The 20760-nt window shown below is 39.6% G+C and overlaps 1 protein-coding gene across 3 annotated transcripts in view; it reads left to right on the top strand.

Annotated features, from left to right (window-relative positions):
- The window catches only part of FAM184A (family with sequence similarity 184 member A), a 167320-nt gene that overhangs the window by 87230 nt on the left and 59330 nt on the right, over nt 1–20760 (top strand). For all 3 annotated transcript variants that reach the window (XM_065401662.1, XM_065401664.1, XM_065401663.1), the window contains 3 exons: nt 6149–6310; nt 8206–8331; nt 8527–8673. In XM_065401662.1, the coding sequence (XP_065257734.1) occupies nt 6149–6310; nt 8206–8331; nt 8527–8673 (435 nt within the window). The remainder of the gene's footprint in view (nt 1–6148; nt 6311–8205; nt 8332–8526; nt 8674–20760) is intronic.

Raw genomic sequence — 20760 nt, 5'->3', positions numbered from 1 at the left:
ACTCTCAGTCGTTGCCTGTCAGTGCCTGTAGAGTTGGTTCCAGAAGATACCTGTAGTTGGAAACATAAGGGACAGAAAGTAGTTTCTCATCAGCGACATCCTAATCAGGGATCCCTGAATGTTTCCTTTTTTCTGAAAGGGCTAAGAGATCATTTTCACAACTATAAATATTGACTGGACTCAAGAGCAAGAGCACTAAACTGTTTCCATAGTGCTAATATAGTTCCTGAGTTTGTGCTTTGTTACTTGAATTGCAACCAGAGGGCAGTGTTGAAACTACAGTAAGCAAAGTTTAATTATTCAGACTGAAATTTCTCTAGGATACCAAGGTTAATGCTGTGCCTCTTGCAAAAATTGCTTTGGGATTTTGTAAGGACAACTGATATTCAGGGCTTCAGTTTTACATTATTTTCAAAAGATGACAGGCACTTTCAGTAACATCTTTATCACCATGCTTGATCATTGGTTTGTTATTGCCTCGGAGGAAAAATCGTCTCAGAATGAATCAAAAGTGCCATCTCCTGTGACATCTAGGTTTCCTTGGAGATTTCTATCCAGTTGTGAATTAGACAAAACTCTGTTTAGCTAATACATCATCACTCATCATTCTGATTTTGATTAACATTTTTTTTCCAGCTAATTCAATAGTGTTTTTATTATTCCTGAGACAAGGTGGGTGAGGAAATATCTTTTACTGGACCAACTTCTGTTGGTGAGAGAGACAAGCTTTTGAGCCACACAGAGCACTTGTACAGGTATGAGAAAGAAACTTCCACCTTTCATTTTGCTTTGACACTGGGACAGATTGGTTAGCATAAGTAGTTAGTATGTGTTGTAATCAACCATTCAAGGTAGAGTGGCCTATTAACACCTCTGCAGTCATAGGACAAAAAGAGGGGGTTAATTGGTTATAGATTGTTGTAATAAGCCATAAATACAGTGTTTATGTTCAGTCCATGATTTTTAGTGTCTAGCAGAGTAATGAATATAAGCCCCCAGGCTCGTCTTTGGAAAGAGTTGTGCAGGATTCCTTTGAGGATGCGGACTGATAGGTCGCTTTGTGAAAAGTGTTCACCCATAGGTGAATAGGGTGTTTTTGTCTTTTATCGTTTTCCTGTGTGAGTTCATTTGAGATCGTAGTGATTGTCTGGTTTCACTCACATAGTTGTTGGGGCATTTAGTGCACTGAATGAGGTATACCACAGGTTGTGATAGGCATATGTAGGATCTATGGATCTTGGAAAGTGTGTTTGGGGTGGGGGATTGTTGATTGACATGGCTGCAACTACACATCATTATTCCTGGCATTCTTGGACTCAGCTGGCTTTTAGTTTTTCCTCTGTTTCACTTTTTAATACATATTTAATAAAAATAACAACTCAGGAAACCAAGAGACAAAGAAGCAAAGAAAGACCCAGAACAGGAGGAACTGAGGTGCCTTCTTTTCATTGGTACTGCTGCCTGTGTATCAACATTTACGAGAAAAATCTAGATAGGATGGAGAGGGGTAACTAGTGGTGTTCCCCCAAGGGTCAGTCCTCGGACCGATCCTATTCAACTTATTAATAAATGATCTGGAGAAAGGGGTAAACAGTGAGGTGGCAAAGTTTGCAGATGATACTAAACTGCTAACGATAGTTAAGACCAAAGCAGACTGTGAAGAACTTCAAAAAGATCTCACAAAACTAAGTGATTGGGCAACAAAATGGCAAATGAAATTTAATGTGGATAAATGTAAAGTTGGAAAAAATAACCCCAACTATACATACAATATGATGGGGGCTAATTTAGCTACAACACGTCAGGAAAAAGATCTTGGAGTCATCGTGGATAGTTCTCTGAAAATGTCCATGCAGTGTGCAGAGGCGGTCAAAAAAGCAAACAGGATGTTAGGAATAATTAAAAAGGGGATAGAGAATAAGACTGAGAATATATTATTGCCTTTATATAAATCGATGGTACGCCCTCATCTCGAATACTGCATACAGATGTGGTCTCCTCATCTCAAAAAAGATATACTGGCACTAGAAAAGGTTCAGAAAAGGGCAACTAAAATGATTAAGGGTTTGGAACGGGTCCCATATGAGGAGAGATTAAAGTGGCTAGGACTCTTCAGCTTGGAAAAGAGGAGTCTAAGAGGGGATATGATAGAGGTATATAAAATCATGAGTGATGTGGAGAAAGTGGATAAGGAAAAGTTATTTACTTATTCCCATAATACAAGAACTAGGGGTCATCAAATGAAATTAATAGGCAGCAGGTTTAAAACAAATAAAAGGAAGTTCTTCTTCACGCAGCGCACAGTCAACTTTTGGAACTCCTTACCTGAGGAGGTTGTGAAGGCTAGGACTATAACAGCATTTAAAAGAGAACTGGATAAATTCATGGTGGCTAAGTCCATTAATGGCTATTAGCCAGGATGGGTAAGGAATGGTGTCCCTAGCCTCTGTCTGTCAGAGGGGAGATGGATGGCAGGAGAGAAATCACTTGATCATTGCCTGTTAGGTTCACTCCCTCTGGGGCACCTGGCATTGGCCACTGTCGGTAGACAGGATACTGGGCTAGATGGACCTTTGGTCTGACCCGGTATGGCCTTTCTTATGTTCTTAGGATATGGAAGTCCAGAAAACAAATTACTAATAACTGATCATCTTTTCCTCTTTAATGTTGAGGAAAAATACCAACAACTGTTGGTAATATTAGTAATTGTAAATAACTATTAAAACATGTAAATATATATCTTAATTCTGTGCCCCAAATATTGAAACCAAGTTTACTCATATTTGTAAAATAAATATTTGCGGACTACTATGTCACATTGCTCAGGGTTAACGATTGCATACAGTAACTCCTCACTTAACGTTGTAGTTATGTTCCTGAAAAATGCTACTTTAAGCGAAACGATGTTAAGCGAATCCAATTTCCCCATAAGAATTGATGTAAATGAGGGGGTTACGTTCCAGGGAATTTTTTTTCACCAGACAAAAGACAAAGAGACACACACACACACACACACACAGTATAAGTTTTAAACAACCAATTTAATACTGGTACACAGTGATGATTATTGGGAAGCTTGGTTGAGGTGGAGGAATCAGAGGGCGGGATATTCCCCTTACTGCTAAATGATGAACTAGCAATTGGCTGAGCCCTCAAGGGTTAACTCTCACTCTGCAAGGCAGCAGGAATGGAGGGAGATATGCACATTTCCCTTAAATACACTGCCTTGTTAATTAGATCAGCTTGCTGAGACCACAGCTGCTGCAAGCTCCCTCGGTCCTGAGTCCTGCTCTATGGAAGATGGGGTAAGCGGGGTGCAGGAGCAGGGGGGAGGGTGACACCCTGACATTAGCCCCCCTCTTCCTTCCCTCCCCCCGGCACAGCAAGCAGGAGTCTCGGGGAGCAGCTCCAAGGCAGAGGGTAGGAGCAGCACATGGCAGTGGGGGGAGGGACACAGCTGAACTGCAGGCAGCTGCTGCACAGGGAACTTAGGGGAGCAGGGAGCTGATAGGGGGTACTGATAGGGAGCTGCCGGACCACCCTGGTTCAAAGCCCCCACCAGCTAGCTGCAAGGGGCTGCTCTTCCTGCAAGCAGTAGACAAAGCAGGCGGCTGCCAAACGACGTGAGAAGGGAGCATTACACAACTTTAAACGAGCATGTTCCCTAATTGATCAGCAATGTAACAACGAAACAATATTAACCAGGACGACTTTTGTCAAGGTTCCTTCCCCACTCTGAACTCAAGGGTACAGATGTGGCGGACCTGCAGGAGAACCTCTAAATTGAATTACCAGCTTAGATCTGGTTTTGCTGCCACCACTCCCAAGTGCTAACTCCCTTCCCTGGGTAGCCTTGAGAGACTTCTTCACCCACCAATTCCTGGTGAGTCCAGATCCAATCCCCTTGGAAAAGGAAAAATCAATCAGGTTCTTAAAAAGAAGGCTTTTAATTAAAGAAAGAAAGGTAAAAATCATCTCTGTAAAATCAAGATGGAAAATAACTTTACAGGGTAATCAGATTCAAAGAGCCCAGAGGAACCCCCTCTAGCCTTAGGTTCAAAGTTACAGCAAACAGAGGTAACCCCTCTAGCAAAAGGTACATTTACAAGTTGAGAAAACAAAGATAAACCTAACACACCTTGCCTGGCTGTTACTTACAGGTCTGAAATATGAGAGACTTGTTCAGAAGATTTGGAGAGCATGGATTGATGTCTGGTCCCTCTTAGTCCCAAGAGCGAACAACCCCCAAAACAAAGAGCACAAACAAAAGCCTTCCCCACACCAAGATTTGAAAGTATCTTGTTCCCTTATTGGTCCTTTGGGTCAGGTGTCAGCCAGGTTACCTGAGCTTCTTAACCCTTTACAGGTAAAAGGATTTTTGAGTCTCTGGCCAGGAGGGATTTTTATAGTATTGTACACAGGAGGGCTGTTACCCTTCCCTTTATAGTTATGACAACTTTAAGTGAGGAGTTACTGTACTTTGTACTGTATACTTGAAATGGAGGAATTCTTAAGGTCACCATTAGATCCTTTTCTCTTTAATTTCTTGACTTCTAACAATTTGAAGTTTATTCAAATGAAGAATTTAATGTAACATTCTTGTAGTGTGTTAGAGGTTTTTTTGTATTAAAATGTGTCCTAATTAATGGTTAAAATACATCAAGTAAGGGGGTGGAATTCCCTGTGTCTGTTGCGTGGTCAGGGGCTTTTCTGAGCGGTTCACTTAGTCTTCCATCACTTTTATTCCTTTGGCTGCTCTTTTCGCTGTAGCATAAGTTCCTCTTGGTGATTCTCCTGTTCCCCAACCTTCCACTCAGCTTCTGCTCAGACGCTGGGGCCAGAATCAAGTTTCACCCTTTCCCTCTGTCTTTGCTAGCCTTTTGACAGGGGATGAAAGTCCCTTGGCATTTCACCTGTTCCCTGCTGCCCCCGCTCATGATTTTTGCTGCTTCTGTGGGGGCTCTCCTAAGTACTTCACCTGCTAATCCTTTCCTCCCGCCCTCCTTGTTGCACCTACCACTGGGGCCAACATGTCCCGTGCTGTTCTCTCACTCTGCTGTCTAAAGCTGCCAGGTCCCAGGGATCCCCTTGGTGTCATGTTTTCAATTCAGTCTTTTTTGCCTTAACTTCCTTAATACAACAGCATTGAACTATGACACCGTGCTAACAAAAAGTGAGACCAGGCTCAAGAGGAGTAGAACAACACCTGCTATGCTTTCATAGTGAGAAGGAGGACTGGGAGTCTAGCAACAGTGAAATGGGGGAGGAGAGGGAAGGAATGAGCTAGCACCCAGAGAACAAGACCATATTTGGTCAAAATGAGAGTTGGGGACAGGCAGAACCTGATTGCAGGTGCAAAGTGGCCCAGGCAATACCAATGCCCAACCCATTTTTCATGTGTTCTTACCTCAATTCTTTGCTACGTATCCCTAGTTCAGTCCCTAAATTCCACACCCCATTTCAGAGCACCGCTACTTCTTCCACTCTTACTGCTTGTTTGGGTGCCACCTTGGCAGTCTGCCCCCCAAAACACTCTAACATGAGCCCCTCCTATTTGTATTCTGTAAAATTCCTCACAAAATGTTTCAAAGTGTAGGTTTGGATACCTTTTCCTTTAAAGGTGTTCAGTTAATCATACAAATATTGTAAATTTAAATACGTAGGAGGAATTCTGCCTCTCAGTACATGAAAATAGTCATATTAAAGAGAAAATAGGTTGCACACAAAAAAATCTGATTTACAAGGCAGAGAATAGTATTCACTAAAGTAAAACCCTTAGGCTATGTATACATAAGGATCAAAAACCCGTGGCTGGCCCTGGCTTGTGGGGCTCTAACTCCAGGGTTGAAAAATCGCTGTGTAGATGCTCAGGCCCACTCTGAAGCCTGAGCTCCGAGACCCTGCAAGGGAGGAGGATCCCGGATCCTGATCTCCAGCCTGAACCCAAATGTCTGCACAGTGATTTTTTTTTTTAGCCCCGCAGCCTGAGCCCTGCCAGCCTGAGTCAGCTGACCTGGGCCAGCTTTTGCCATGCAGTGGGTCTTTTATTCTTGTGTAGACGTATCCTTAGAGTGAAAGATATGAGGCTGATTTTGTTTGGTTGCCATTAGTAAAAATTATGAAAATATTGTATTTCTTTATATTGTAGGTGTGTCGTTTACAAGACCTAGTAAGAAAAAGTGAACAGGGCCTTGGTACTGCAGAAGGACACATCTCCAATCTTCAAGAAACCCAGGAAATACTCCAAAAAGAACTAGAGTTAACCAGAGCAAGGCTGAGAGAGACCACAGATTCATTGTATAATGTTGAGGTAACCACATGATGGGGAAAGCAAATGATTTAAAACACAATTAGTGTTTTCTGACTGTTTTTTAAATGTCAAGACCTGGTTTAATGGATATATTAAACAAGTGGCTTCATATAGCCCTATTTAAAAAAAAGTTGATTTCCTTTTTTTTTTCCATTTCAAGTCTTAGGACATAAAAATTAGATATGAATATTTTAAGAGGTCATTTCTGTTATTAACTGAGTGTTGCTACAAATACATCTTTCTCTAGCTAATTGAAATTGTACTGTAAACAACTCTGAGTAGCTTTATTAGAGCTAGAATTTTGTGTTTAACTCTTGTTGGTTTTCACTTCATGTGGCTCAAACCATGAAATAATGAACATCTAATTGACATGTCCTTTTTAAAAGTTTTCTTTTTAAAAGTGGAAGATATCCGTAAAAGACTGAGTAAGAAAGTTTCAGAAAGCAAATGTGCAAAGGTTCACAATTATTGTAGAGTGAATCAAGGTGTTAAGAATATTCTTCTCTTGAAACTAAATTCAACAAAAAACAGTTATAATGTTTGGTGAACCTCTGACTTAGTCTGCAATATAAACATATAATTTGTTTTTGTTGTTTTGTGAACTAAATTTGCTATAGGATTTGCATCTTAAATTATGTGTGTGCGTATGTACGTGAAAAGACTCCTTGCTCCCTCAGTTAATTTCCTTATAAAAACCTACTGAGGCGTCACAGAAATGTAGGCTATTTAGAGACCAATTTGCTTATTGTGTACTGTCATATTTTCTTTCCACTAATTTTTATTGAAAAGGAAAACAGCATTTTCAGCTTTTATTTGGTTTTGTTATTTATTCCCTACCTAAAATCATAATTCCCTATTTGTGATGTCATACGTGGTTGCTATGGAAAATATCCTTTACATAGAAAATCATTTAGGCAAATACTTAACTTTAAATGTGAATAATCCCCATCCCCTATTGGGCAAAATGCTTGTCTTTGCCTGGGCCCAATGTAAAAGATTAAAAGATTCAATGTACAGGTTGCTAGTTTAGTAATAGCATCTTTTTTGTTCCAACTTGTAACTTTCAGATAACCACTGTGCATTCAGAAAGAATAAGCATCTGAAATTTAAATGTTCCCATTTAAGAAATGGTTAGTACTAGCAATTGTCTCAGAAGGTTTTAGAATGTATTGGTTAGAAAAGGGTGAATACTGCAAAAAATGTCCCACGAATATTCATGTAAAAAAAACAAAAGCCCTATGATACTCTCCACATGCTTTATGTGTTGGCTTTTCATAAATAAAGCAAATACTGCTGGCAGGAATGTTTATTGTAACTATGAAGTTTAAGCAAATATTTCAAAATGTTCACAAAAAATGAATTTTGAATTCCTGATTACAAGTGTCCACCACAAAAACTTGATTATTATAATTATGCTTTGCCAGGCAAAGAACAGAAAAACATACCATGTTAACTTCGTATCTGATCAAAACAGCTCAAATTTTGAATTGCAAGTGCTGAATACTTGCAGCCAACCGCTCGCATATGATACACACAAACAAACATTACTTGCATAAATGATTCCTTGAAAAATTTCAAATATGTAATAAATTTAAAAAAATATTTTGTCAGAAATGTAATGACAGAAGCATAATTCAGATATATCAAATATTTGTGGAACTGAAAATAACAATGAAAACCGTCTTCATTAGGAGTCAGATTTTTGAATTACTTTATTAATTATTTTATACTTTAATCATGTTAAAATAAGGCACCTGTAAACAAGTGTTTAATTACCAAAAATGTCAATTCTAGTTGTATACACTGGCTGGAATTTTATTTTGATTCAGAGAAAGATTTCTGTTCAAAATATTTTTTTGCAGCTGCTGAGTCTCTTATAAAGTTTGTATTTTCAGGGGGAACTAGAACAAGAGAGACAGCAGCATGAAGCAAAGATTTCTGCCATGAGGGAAGAGGAGAAGATGAAAGTTGACAGAATGGCTCGTGACCTAGAAATAAAATGGACAGAAAATCTTCGGCAAGTGTTTTTTCTTTGTTTTAAATAGGAAAGAAAAGCATGCATTAAATGCAACAAGTCATTATTAATGCAATGTACAGCAAAGATTTTTGTAATTATATAAGCATTTCAAATTCACTTCTCAATAAATACTTCTTAATTTTTATTTTTATGAAAGGCTAGATCATGTTTTAGTTACGTTACTTTTGCTTTCAGACAGGAATGTAGTAAACTTCGTGAAGAGTTGAGGCTTCAGCATGAAGAGGATAAAAAGGCAGCCATGACTCAGCTCTTGCAACTGAAAGAACGCGAAAAAAATGCTGCCAGGGATGGATGGCAAAAGAAGGTGGAAGATCTTTTAGACCAGGTAACTAGAATGGCTAGTTCAGTATCAGAGGAATGTTATAATTTGGATTTAGGCTGCTGATGGTTTATTACTGACTAATTGTATGAAAGCAGTATAAAACTTGTTTCTAGGTGTAATTTGGATGATGGTAACTCATTACAGGTTACTCAAAAATAACAATACTGATTAATGAGAAATTTTTTCTTACTCATTAAAATGATGAGAGAGAGTATATACTCTTGTGTTACTGAACATGAAGAAACTGTTTTCATTTCTTTGGTATTCTTATCCCCGCTCTGTGGATTTCTGCCTCTCTACCTATTAATGTTTCTTGTTGTAGGTATTTATGTATGTTATATTGCTTAGTTAGATTTGTAATTATTTGGAGGTATCATACATGTTTACATTGCTGGTACAGTAGAAACCATTAAAAAAGTCAAAATTTGCCAATTACCAGTATCACCACACATTTACTACAGCTATCTCCTGCCCTAAATATAGGGGGAAACTATAGTAATCTCAGATACTACTGTGTGGTAATCTTTGTAAATGCTGCCTTTTTAATTGTAGCTACTGTGTGTATTCATGCTAATATTTACTATAATACAGTGCTTTCCCCCTTTTAATCATTCACACAAATTCTTTGTTTTATACTTTCTTGCAATGCCAGTAGTGAAGTAGCATTGATTTGATTGACTACTTGGATGAAAAATAAGGATAAGAGAAGGCCAAACATAATTTTAATGACAGAAAGGAATAGCTTTTTGGAAATGATTTAGTAAACACATGTTATTTTTGTGCCTGTATTGTGACTGCTTCAGCCATGGCTTCAAATTTGAGAGCTCAAAAACTTAAGTGTGCAGCTTCGTGCTCACAATTAATTATGGGTGCGTATGTTAGTATTTCCCCATCTAATTACCTGATTTTATACACTGTAGGAAAGTTAAGTTTGTAAATGCTATCATTTGTGCCCATAAAGGTGGAGGCTTCTGAAAATCTTGACCTAAATTATTTTTTACAGCTTGAATGTAATCAAGGACTTTTGTTTCTCATTTTTGAGTTCATTCTCATTTTGAGTAGTATTATTTTCGAAGACTCATTTTATTCCCATTTTTTCAGCTTGTAAGTGGCATATTCTTAGTTACATTCCCAAAAGGAGCTCAATTTAAAAAGTGGTACATCAGCCAAAACATGCTAAACTTTGTGTGTTTTTTTATTTGTGTTAAAAATACTTTAATTATGTTTGATACTTAACAAGATGTGTTGTATTTAGGGCTGTCAATTAAATCACAGTTAACTCATGCAATTAACTTAGAAAAATTTATCGCGATTAAAAAAATTAATCGTGATTAATCACAGTTTTAATCGCACTGTTAAACGATAGAATACCAATTGAAATTTATTACATATTTTTGGATGTTTTTCTACATTTTCAGATATATTGATTACAACACAGAATACAAACTGTACAATGCTCAATTTATATTACTTTTGATTACAAATATTTGCACTGTAAAAATGACAAACAAAAGAAATAATATTTTTCAGTTCCCATAATACAAGTACTGTAGTGCAATCTCTTTATCATGAAAATGCAACTTACAAATGTAGATTTTTTTTTTGTTACATAACTGCACTCCGTAACAAAGCAATGTAAAACTTTAGAGCCTACAAGTCCACTCAGTCCTACTTCTTGTTCAGCCAATCGCTAAAAGAAACAAAATTGTTTACATTTACAGGAGATCCTGCTTGCCCGCTTCTTATTTACAATGTCACCTGAAAGTGAGAACAAACGTTCACATAGCACTTTTGTAGCCGGCATTGCATGGTATTTACGTGCCAGATATGCTAAACATTCATATGTCTCTTCATGCTTCGACCACCATTCCAGAGGACATGCTTCCATGCCAATAACACTTGTTTAAAAAAAAAAAGTGTTAATTAAATTTGTGACTGAGCTCCTGGGAGGAGAATTGTATGTCTCCTGCTCCATGGTTTTACCCGCATTCTGCCATATATTTTGTGTTATGGTAGTCTCGGATGATGACCCAGAACATGTTGTTTGATTTAAGAACACTTTCACTGCAGATTTCACAAAACAGAAAAAAGGTACCTATGTGAGATTTCTAAAGATAGCAACAGTATTCGACCCAAGGTTTAAGAATCTGAAGTGCCTTCCAAAATCTGAGAGGGATGAGGTGTGGAGTATGCTTTCAGAAGTCTTAAAAGAGCAACACTCTGATGCAGAAACTACAGAACCCGAACCACCAAAAAAGAAAATCAACCTTCTGCTGGTGGCATCTTACTTAGATGATGAAAATGAACATGCGTCAGTCCACGCTGCTTTGGATCATTATCAAGCAGAACCCGTCATCAGCATGGACGCATGTCTTCTGGAATGGTGGCTGAAGCATGAAGGAACATGAATCTTTAGCGCATTTGGCACATAAATATTTTGTGACGCCGGCTACAACAATGTCATGCAAACCCCTGTTCTCACTTTCAGGTGACATTGTAAACAAGAAGCGGGCAGCATTATCTCCTGCAAATGTAAACAAACTTGTTTCTCTTAGTGATTGGCTGAACAAGAAGTAGGACTGAGTGGACTTGCAGGCTCTAAAGTTTTACAATGTTTTATTTTTGAATGTAGGTATTTTTGGTACATAATTCTACATTTGTAAGTTCAATTTTCATGATAAAGAGATTACACTACAGTATTTTTATTAGGTGATTTGAAAAGTACTATTTCTTTTGTTTTTTACAGTGCAAATATTTGTAATAAAAAAATAACATGAAGTGAGAACTGTACACTTTGTATTGTGTTGTAATTTAAATCAATATATTTGGAAATGTAGAAAACATCCACAAATATTTAAATAAATGATATTCTATTGTTTAACAGCACGATTAATCACGATTAATTTTTTTAATCACATGATTAATTGCGATTAATTTTTTTAATCACTTGATAGCCTAGTTGTAATAAAGCTTGCCTGTTTTTCTGGAGTGTAAAAATACCAGTTTATGACTGTTGGAAATGAGGATGTACTTTAGGGATTTTTTTTCTTTTCCTGAATAAGATTTTGGAACAGAGAAATCCAGAAAAATAATGGTAAAAGGGAAGAGGGGTTATTCTCAGGGTAAGAAGATAATTGTGGGCGTAGGAGACAACTTGTGTATGTTAAAATGCTTATTTTCTCTTTTACGTTCATTCACCTGTGCCCAGCCACACAAAATAAGAGTTATGCCATACCATGACAGCATGTGGAGACAGATGACTAATTAGAAGCTAAAACAATGCAAAAGACATTTTCCATTTTTCTTCACTTGTTGTTTTTTCATAAACAGATCCTCAGTTGGGATTCTTGTGTGCTATTGACTATATTCTAGTAAAGTCTGACCTTGCTGGGGGATTTTATGGACTGTGATCTTGTCTGGTGGGTTTAGTTCTTCATATTGAGCATTCAGGTTTTTTTACTTCTGGCTCTGACAGCTTTGCTTTAGTTTTCTGCATCCCATACTCTCACCTTGAAATGGATTAAGTATTTTCATCTTGTTTCTCTGTGATTGGCAAAGGGATTTTGCTGTAGCTCTGTGTAGCTTTTTTCTGATTCTGTCAGTCTTCTTTCTGTAGTTTTAATAATCATCTACTTTTGGCAGTTTTAGGTGATTTCAGTATGTAAAGCTAACAAATAATAAGAAGGAAGATCTCTTCATACAAGTGCTCTGTGTGTGGAGTGATAGTGTAGGCCACTTTAATAAGTTGTTTGTATTTCTGGAATGAAGTTGGACCTAACCTTATGTTAAATGACCTTAAGAGGTCAGTCCATGTCTAAAAAATGGGCAAATGTTGAGGTAACTACATATTTCAGGCTTTTGGTAGCTAATTTTATTATAGTGTGGCTGGAGGTACTCGGTCATGTTTGATTGGTTTTATTTCTAAAATGGCCGTAATTTTTCTGAATCTGTTGTTTATAATTGTTTTTTAATGAGAGGCGGGCTTTGGTTTCTGGCCTTCAAGAAAAAAGGTTTGTTTGTTTGTTTGTTTGAGCAAAGATTTGGGTCACAGCCATTTTGCTTCCTCCTACCTCAATTGTGTACTGCAATTCCCTGCTTGGAAATGATAAGGATGTTTTTATAGATGTTAAGGGACCTGATTGTCATTACCATTTACCACTCAGGAGTGTAAATGGGTTTTTAAGGAGGATATAAAGTCCCTTCACGCTGCTGGAATGGTGTGAAGGAGCCTTAGGCTTGGTCTACACTATGGGGTTAGGTCGAATTTAGCTGCGTTAGGTCGATTTAAAAATGAATGCGTCCTCACAACCAAACCCTTCCGTCGACCTAAAAGGCTCTTAAAATTGATTTCTGTACTCCTCCTTGATGAGGGGAGTAGCGCTAAAATCGACTTTGGGTCGAATTTGGGGTAGTGCTGACGCAAATTGAGAGTATTGGCCTCCGGGACCTATCCCAGAGTGCTCCATTGTGACCGCTCTGGACAGCACTTTGAACTCCGATGCACTAGCCAGGTACACAGGAAAAGCCCCGAGAACTTTTGAATTTCATTTCCTGTTTGGTCAGTGTGGCGAATTCAGCAGCACCAGTGACCATGCAGTCCCCCCAGAATTGTAGAGCGTAGAATGTTTCTACACTCCCCCTTATCATCTCTGTCCCTGAGGTTATCGCAGATTAGAAGGCGAAAAAAATGCACTCGCGATGACATGTTTTCCAAGCTCATGCAGTCCTCCTGCACTGATAGGGCACAGCTTAATGCATGGAGATATTCAGTGGCAGAGGCCAGGAAAGAATTACGTGAGCGTGAAGAGCGGAGGCAGGACACGATGCTGAGGCTAATGGGGGAGCAAACGGACATGATGAAGCGTCTGTTGGAGCTGCAGGAAAGCCAGCAAGAGCACAGACCCCAGCTGCATCCACTATATAACCGCCTCCCCTCCTCCCCATGTTCCATAGCCTCCTCACCTAGATGCCCAAGAACGCGGGGCGGGGAGGCTCCGAGCACCCAGACACTCCACTCCAGAGGATGGCCCAAGCCACGGAAGGCTGTCATTCAAACAGTTTGATTTTTAGTGTGGCTACAATAAGCAATGTGGCCTTGTCCTTCCCTCCTCTCCCACCTCACCCTGGCTACCTTGTCCATTATCTCTTTTTTTTTTAATTAAGAAAGAATGCATGGTTTCAAAACAATAATTACTTTATTTCAAAGGGGGGAGGGTGCTTGGCTTACAGGGAATTAAAATCAACAAAGGGGGTGGGTTTGCATCCAGGAGAAACACACACAACTGTCACACCGAAGCCTGGCCAGTCATGAAACTGGTTTTCAAAGCCTCTCTGATGCGCAGCACGCCTTGGTGTGCTCTTCTAATCGCCCTGGTATCTGGCTGCTCAAAATCAGACGCCAGGCGATTTGCCTCAACCTCCCACCCCACCATAAATGTCTCCCCCTTTCTCTCTCAGATATTATGGAGCACACAGCAAGCAGCAATAACAATGGGAATGTTGGTTGCGCTGAGGTAACCCAGGAAAAAAGGCGCAAAACAATTGTCTGCTATTGCTTTCACGGAGGGAGGGGCGACTGACGACATGTACCCAAAACCACCCGTGACAATGTTTTTGCCCCATCAGGCATTGGGAGCTTAACCCAGAATTCCAATGGGCGGCGGAGATTGCGGGAACTGTGGGATAGCTACCCATGGTGCACCACTCCGTAAGTCGATGCTAGCCACGGTAGTGAGGACGCACTCCGCCGACTTAATGCGCTTAGTGTGGACATACACAATCGACTGTATCAAATCGATTTCTAAAAATCTACTTCTATAAAATCAACCTAATTTCATAGTGTTAGACATACCCTTAATGTACATGAGAATTAGGCTCAGTGGTCTCCATACTGAACTTTGATTTTTGGATGAACCTGTTGAGCTGTTTTCAATCTCAAAGCCTGAAAATCAAAGCTCAGGATGTATACCTTAACTTTGGTAATAGCAATCCTATCCCTTTAGTATTTTCTGTCATCTGTAGATCTGAAGGAGATGTATTTCTACATCTATGTCTGGATATCTGTACTTTGCAACTAGCTACACTTTCGATACCACAAGAGGTACTTCTAGTACAGGGCCCTTCCTTTTGATCTATTGACCTTGCTGAGGGTTATTACCATGGTTTTAGTGGTTTTGGTTGTGGCCTTTTGAGAACAGAGAATCTATGTTTATCTGTTCCTGGACAACTCACTAATTAGGTCTCCTTCGGGGTAGTAAGCAATCCAGGATACAGGCAAAGTGAATAGCTTTCCTACAGAAAAAAGGATTTGTGATAAACCAAGAAAAGAGTGTCCTCATCTCAGCTCAAAAGGTGTAACATCTGAGGGTCATACTCAACTCAACCAAAGACAGTATCTTCATCTCAGAAGAGAGAGAGAGGAAGATTGCAGGTATGATAGATCTGCTAGCACCGACATGCTAATATCATGATTGGAAAACATGCAGTGGGTCCACTTCAACACTTCAGCTATTATTGCAGTAATTAATAATAATAATAATTAAATAATAATTAAAATAATAATAGTAATAATAGAGGCTCCAACCAATATCAGAGCGCCATTGTGCTAGGCACTGTACAGACACGTAGTAAGAGACAGCCCTTGCTACAAAGATTTAAATATACCAGACAGACAAATCACAGAGAGGTGAAGTAACTTTCCTAAGGTCTTCTAGCAGGTTAGTGGTCGAGCAAGGAATGGAACCTATATTTCCTCAATCTTATCTAATGGCCCACACAGCCTTTCAAACCTGCAGACACTAGAGGGATTCCACATCCTCTCGCAGCCATCAATCTCTGCCAAACTAAGCATCAGAGTGAGTGTTCCAGACTCTGTAATTTGATCCCTACAGACTCAAATGGACTATCCTATGTCAGAACCAGAAAGGATCCTTGTCATAAATAAGGCCAATCTGCACAGAGGGGAAGCACATCTGAAATCCCAAATGCCACAGTATGTTTGGTTCCAGGCAGGAATAAAGAAGAAGCAGTGATCCAGCTCACCTCATTGCATTTCTAAATGACAGTACACTACAAGCATTGTTCACATCTTTACCAACAACACCACACAATGATGTACCTGAATTAAAAGGTGGGAACAAGTACCACTGCTCATCACAGGAAGACACACACACCTCTTATCTGCCAGAAAATCATGTCTGGTGTGCTCATGCTCTTCACATCAAAGAAAAGACAAACATTGCATACTGATTCAATAGGGAAGATAAATACCCTAGGAAATGGAGCCTGTATGCACAGGCATACAAGATAACTCAAAGATTCAAAATTGTTTCAGTGAATTATTTTGCCTTAAGAGCCGAGAGAAAAAAAAATGAGAGTTTAATTTTCGTAAGACCAAAAGTATACAGAAGTAGGGGCAATATATGCTCTAACTGGCCCCAGGTTTTTTGTACACCTATATGCTCATTCCACTCCTGAAAAAAAGAAAATAGCACCAGAGGAATACTATTGGCTCCCATCTGGCTATAGAAGCTATGGTTTTCAGATCTCACTTAGATGTGGATTTTGGTTCTACTGTCACTTCCACAAATTCTCAACCTTCTAAATCAGGAACCAGTTATCCATCTGATTCCTCATTTCTTATGTTTAACACTCTGAAAACATAGTAAATAACTAAGCTTTTTGACATCTTTAGTGATAGTTAAAGACATCCTGCTTTTTTCCTGAATATTGTTGGTGATGTATGAGCCAGAAAGAATACAGTTTGAACTTCTGGAACTGGTAGTTTAAAACTAAAACAATAACAGCATTGTTTACTTGTAAACGGAGTAATTGTGCCCTGAAAGTCATATATAGACAATAAACATGAATTTCACTTCAAGATGTATTTCATATTTGCCATCACATACACAATGTAGAAGTGAATTGCTTACATACCAGTTTTTCTCTCCTCTTGGTAATAAATTGTTAGGAACATAGGAATTGCCATACTGAATCAGGCCTGTGGCCCATCAAGTCCATATATATCTTGTCTCCAATAGAGGTCAGCACCAAGAGCTTCAGAGAAAGCATGCAAGAAATCCTCCAATAGGCAGATGTGGTCTAATCTGTTACCCATTAAAGTTTTGTCCTAACTCCTAAAAGTTAAAGATGCCCCAAAGCGTGAAGTTTTATATTTCTTCCAAAACTTGTTTTAGCATTTGCTATTACAACTCTGAATATTCTCTTAGCTACTGCATATTTTCATTGTATTAATATCCAGTCTCTCTTGCTAAATTCTTGGCCTCAGCAAGATCCAGTGGCAATGAGTTCCACTGTCTAGTTAACAATTTGTAATTATCAATTCCCCCCACCACACACCCCGCTTTCAATTTCACGGAATTTCCCCTTGTTGTTCTACTATGAGACAGGGAGAAAAGATCTTGATCTACCCTCTCTAGAGGCTTGCTGTATAGACAAGCCTTAGACCTTTCATGATTTTTTTTATACTTTTATCATGTCCCCTCTTAATCATCTAGTTTTTTAAGGTAAACAATCCTAATCTTTTCTATTGCTTCATGTGAGCTTTTCCATGACCCTACTTATTCTTGTTGTCTTTCTCTGAACTTCCTCTAATTCTGCCATATCCATTTTGAGTTCACACAGTATTCTACCTGAGGGTGACCCATACAATGACATCATAATATTTTCTGTATTATTCTCCATCCCATTCATTATGTGCCCTACCATTTGTTTGCTTTTTTGACTGCAGCTGCACATTGATCTTGATTGAGCTGGTCACAGCGACACCCAGATTTATTTTTTCCTGAATTGATACTCTTAATTTAAAATCCCGTAGGGTATATCAGTAGTTCAAATTTTTCCCTCCAATGTGCTCTGCTTTGCATTTAACATTGAAGTTCATCTCCTGTTGTGTTGCCCATTCACTTAGCTTGGTTGGGGTCTCTGAAGTTTCTCACAGTCTTCTCAAGACTTCACTAACCTAAATAATTGTCAACTGCAATTTTTTCCACAATTTTTATCTGTTAGAGCCGGCTGGAAGAAAACAATGCTGTTTCACAAAACATTTTGAGGTTTTGAAATGAAAATATGAGAGAGCAAGAGAGAGCATATGCAGAAAACACAATCTATCTCTGTAACCTGAGGGATAAGCCTGCCTGATTCAGAGTAGGGACTTGACTTGGGTCTCCCAAACAACAGGCTAGTACTAAAACCACCAGGGTAGAGAGAGAGAGATTCTCTCTCTCTCTCTCTCTCCCCCCCCCCCCCCCATGCTTGCTCTCACTCTGGTCACAGAATCCATCCTAGACCCAAGAATCCTTCCTGACATAATTGCTGTTGAAACTGGTGTTTCTGTGAAACATTTTAGTTTCAACAAAATGGAATTTTTCGATGGAAAAATGTTTTGTCAAAAATATTTTGACCAGCTCTAATAAATATAGTAAACAATATTAGAACTGTGTTTTTGTCGACTTTTCTCTTTCCAGTATAGGGTGCATGTTATGTTATGTTGTTTTAGCTTCTGTCACTTTTCAACTTCCACAAAGAAGAGATTGTAGCATAAATATTCATAGATTTTAAGGCTAGAAAGGACCATTAGATAACTTAATATGGCATCCTGTATGACATAAGCCATAGAACTCACCCAGTTATCTCTATAATGAACCCAATAACTTGTGGTTAACTAAAGTCTGTAGACCTCCAGTCTTGATTTGAAGACATAAGAGATGGAGAATCCATCACTTCCCGAGATCGCTTGGTCTCTTTGTTAAAGCATTTGTACTTTATTTCTAAGTTGAGTTTGTTTGGCTTTAACTTCCAGTGGTTGGTTCTTGTTATCCCTTTTCCTGGTAGGTTAAAGAGCCCTTTAAGTAACTGTTTCTTTCTCCCAATGTAGGTACTTATACACCATAATCCAGTCATTTATTAATCTTCTTTTTGATAAACTAAACAGATTGAGTTCCTTCAGTCTCTCACTGTAAGGCATTTTTTCCAGCCCTCAAGTCTTTTTATGGCTTTTCTCTTCACCCTCTCCAATTTTTCCACATCCTTTTTAAAATGTGGATGACAAAACTGAATGCAGTGTTTCAGTATTAATCTTGTCAAAGCTGTATACAGGTGGTAAAATCACCTCCATACTCCTACTCATTACTCCCCTGTTTATACTTCCAAGGATCGCATTAGCCTTTTTTACCACAGTCTCTCACTGGGAGCTCATTGTCAATTGATTGTTCACTATGACACCTAAATCCTTTTCATAGTCACTACTTTCCAGGATAGCTCCTCATTCTGTAGGTATGACCTACATTCCTTGTGTCACAGATATGGTCGAGCTCCTTCTCTTGGACACTCACCAGACTGTTGTGAGGGGATCCAAACCCTGAATCTCCATGTGCCTTATGCCTACAGAGTCTAGAAGCTCCCCCCTCTAACTCCTCCTTTTGAGATCTGAGACCTCATGGTCCAACTGCCTCCCCTCTCAGATTCCCCCATAACGTATGCACACTCTTCCCAGAACTGCACCTTGTGAGCTCTGAAGGTTCACAAGTTAACTCTTCAGAGGCACGCAGACATCCTTTGCACAGGAGTCTAAAACACAGTTACCCTTTACTTGAGAGAAAGCACAAGAGAGTATAGATCAGAGGTGGGCAAACTACGGCCCGCGAGACCTTCTTGCCCGGCCCCTAAGCTCCTGGCCCAGGAGGCTAGCCCCTGCCGCTGTTCCTCCTCCCCCGCAGCCTCAGCTCACTGTGCCACCGGTGCAATGCTCTGGGCAGCAGCGCAGCTGCAGAGCCACGGCCTGACCTGGTGCTCTGTGCTGCGCGGTGGCGTGGCTGGCTCCAGCTGGGCGGCACGGCTGCCTGTCCTCGTGCTCTGGGTGGTGCAGCTGTAGCACTGCCAGCCACTGGTGCGGGGCGGGGGCCGGGCCATGCCTGGCTGTTTGGGGAGCCTCCCCTAACCAGCCCTCCATACAATTTTGGAAACCCGATTTTGCCCCTCAGGCCAAAAAGTTTACCTGCCCCTGGTATAGATCATTTAGAAAATAGCAAACACTGTGAATCCAGTGCACTTCACTCTAGTTCACCCTTCCTTTGGGAATCCTTGGGGACCCTGTGTGTTCAGGTAGGCAGGGTTCCCCTATGCTTCATCCAGCTCCTGCAGAAGACAGGTTGAGCTGGTGAAAATGGTTGAAGACCCCCAAGTAGAGTAGCTCATACTGTCTTATAATGATCCAGTCCCTCTGTCAGATGACTTTGTTGCCAGACCATCTCCCCCTAACAAACCAGTTCTCCTGGGTGGGAGCCAGCCTATGCTCTAAGATGTTTGTATATGATTAGAGGACCATTCCTGAGTTAATAACCCTCTTTTGTCAGCCCTGTATCACTACTTCTTACAATTTCAGTACAACATGGAGGTAAAAGGACAGCAGAGAAGGCACAGGACTGCTCATTCTAAATGGAGTTTGCAGCTTGTTAAAGTACATATAGAGAGTTCATAATCTCATGCAGAATTTATAATTTGTGCAGACAGTTCCCCCAAATCGTCACAGTAGGACCTTGCATTTGGCTGTTTTAAAACGCACTTTGTTTGTTTGGGCCCAGCTTACCAAGCAATGCTGATCACTCTGTATGACTGCTCTGTTGTCATTGTTCATCACTCTGCCAATATTTGTGTCACCCTCTAATTTTCTCAGCAGTGAGTTTATATTTACTTATGGATCATTGCTAAAAATGTTGAATGATGATAGGCTGAGAACCAATCCCTGCAGAATCCCACATGAACCCCTAGTTAATGATGATTTCCCCATTAACTAATATTTAGATCTGTCACCTACCCTGTCCGAAATCCATTTGTGTGCTTTATTGATACTGCATAGTACCACATGACATTCTAATTAAAAGATTACCACTAAGTCGGATGCCTTATAAAAGTCTTTTACATCTATGCAGTTATATTTATCAACCAAGCTTGTATTCTCCTCAAAGAATGAAATCAGGTTTGTTTGCCGAGACCTATTTTCCATAAAACCATATTGAGAGGCATTAATTATATTCCCATCCTTTAATTCTTTATTGATGGAAAAGCTGACAT

Source organism: Emys orbicularis, chromosome 3 (genome assembly GCF_028017835.1).
Source record: "Emys orbicularis isolate rEmyOrb1 chromosome 3, rEmyOrb1.hap1, whole genome shotgun sequence".
In the NCBI taxonomy this organism is placed as follows: Eukaryota; Metazoa; Chordata; order Testudines; family Emydidae; genus Emys; species Emys orbicularis.
This window is presented reverse-complemented; position numbering and strand designations above follow the sequence as displayed.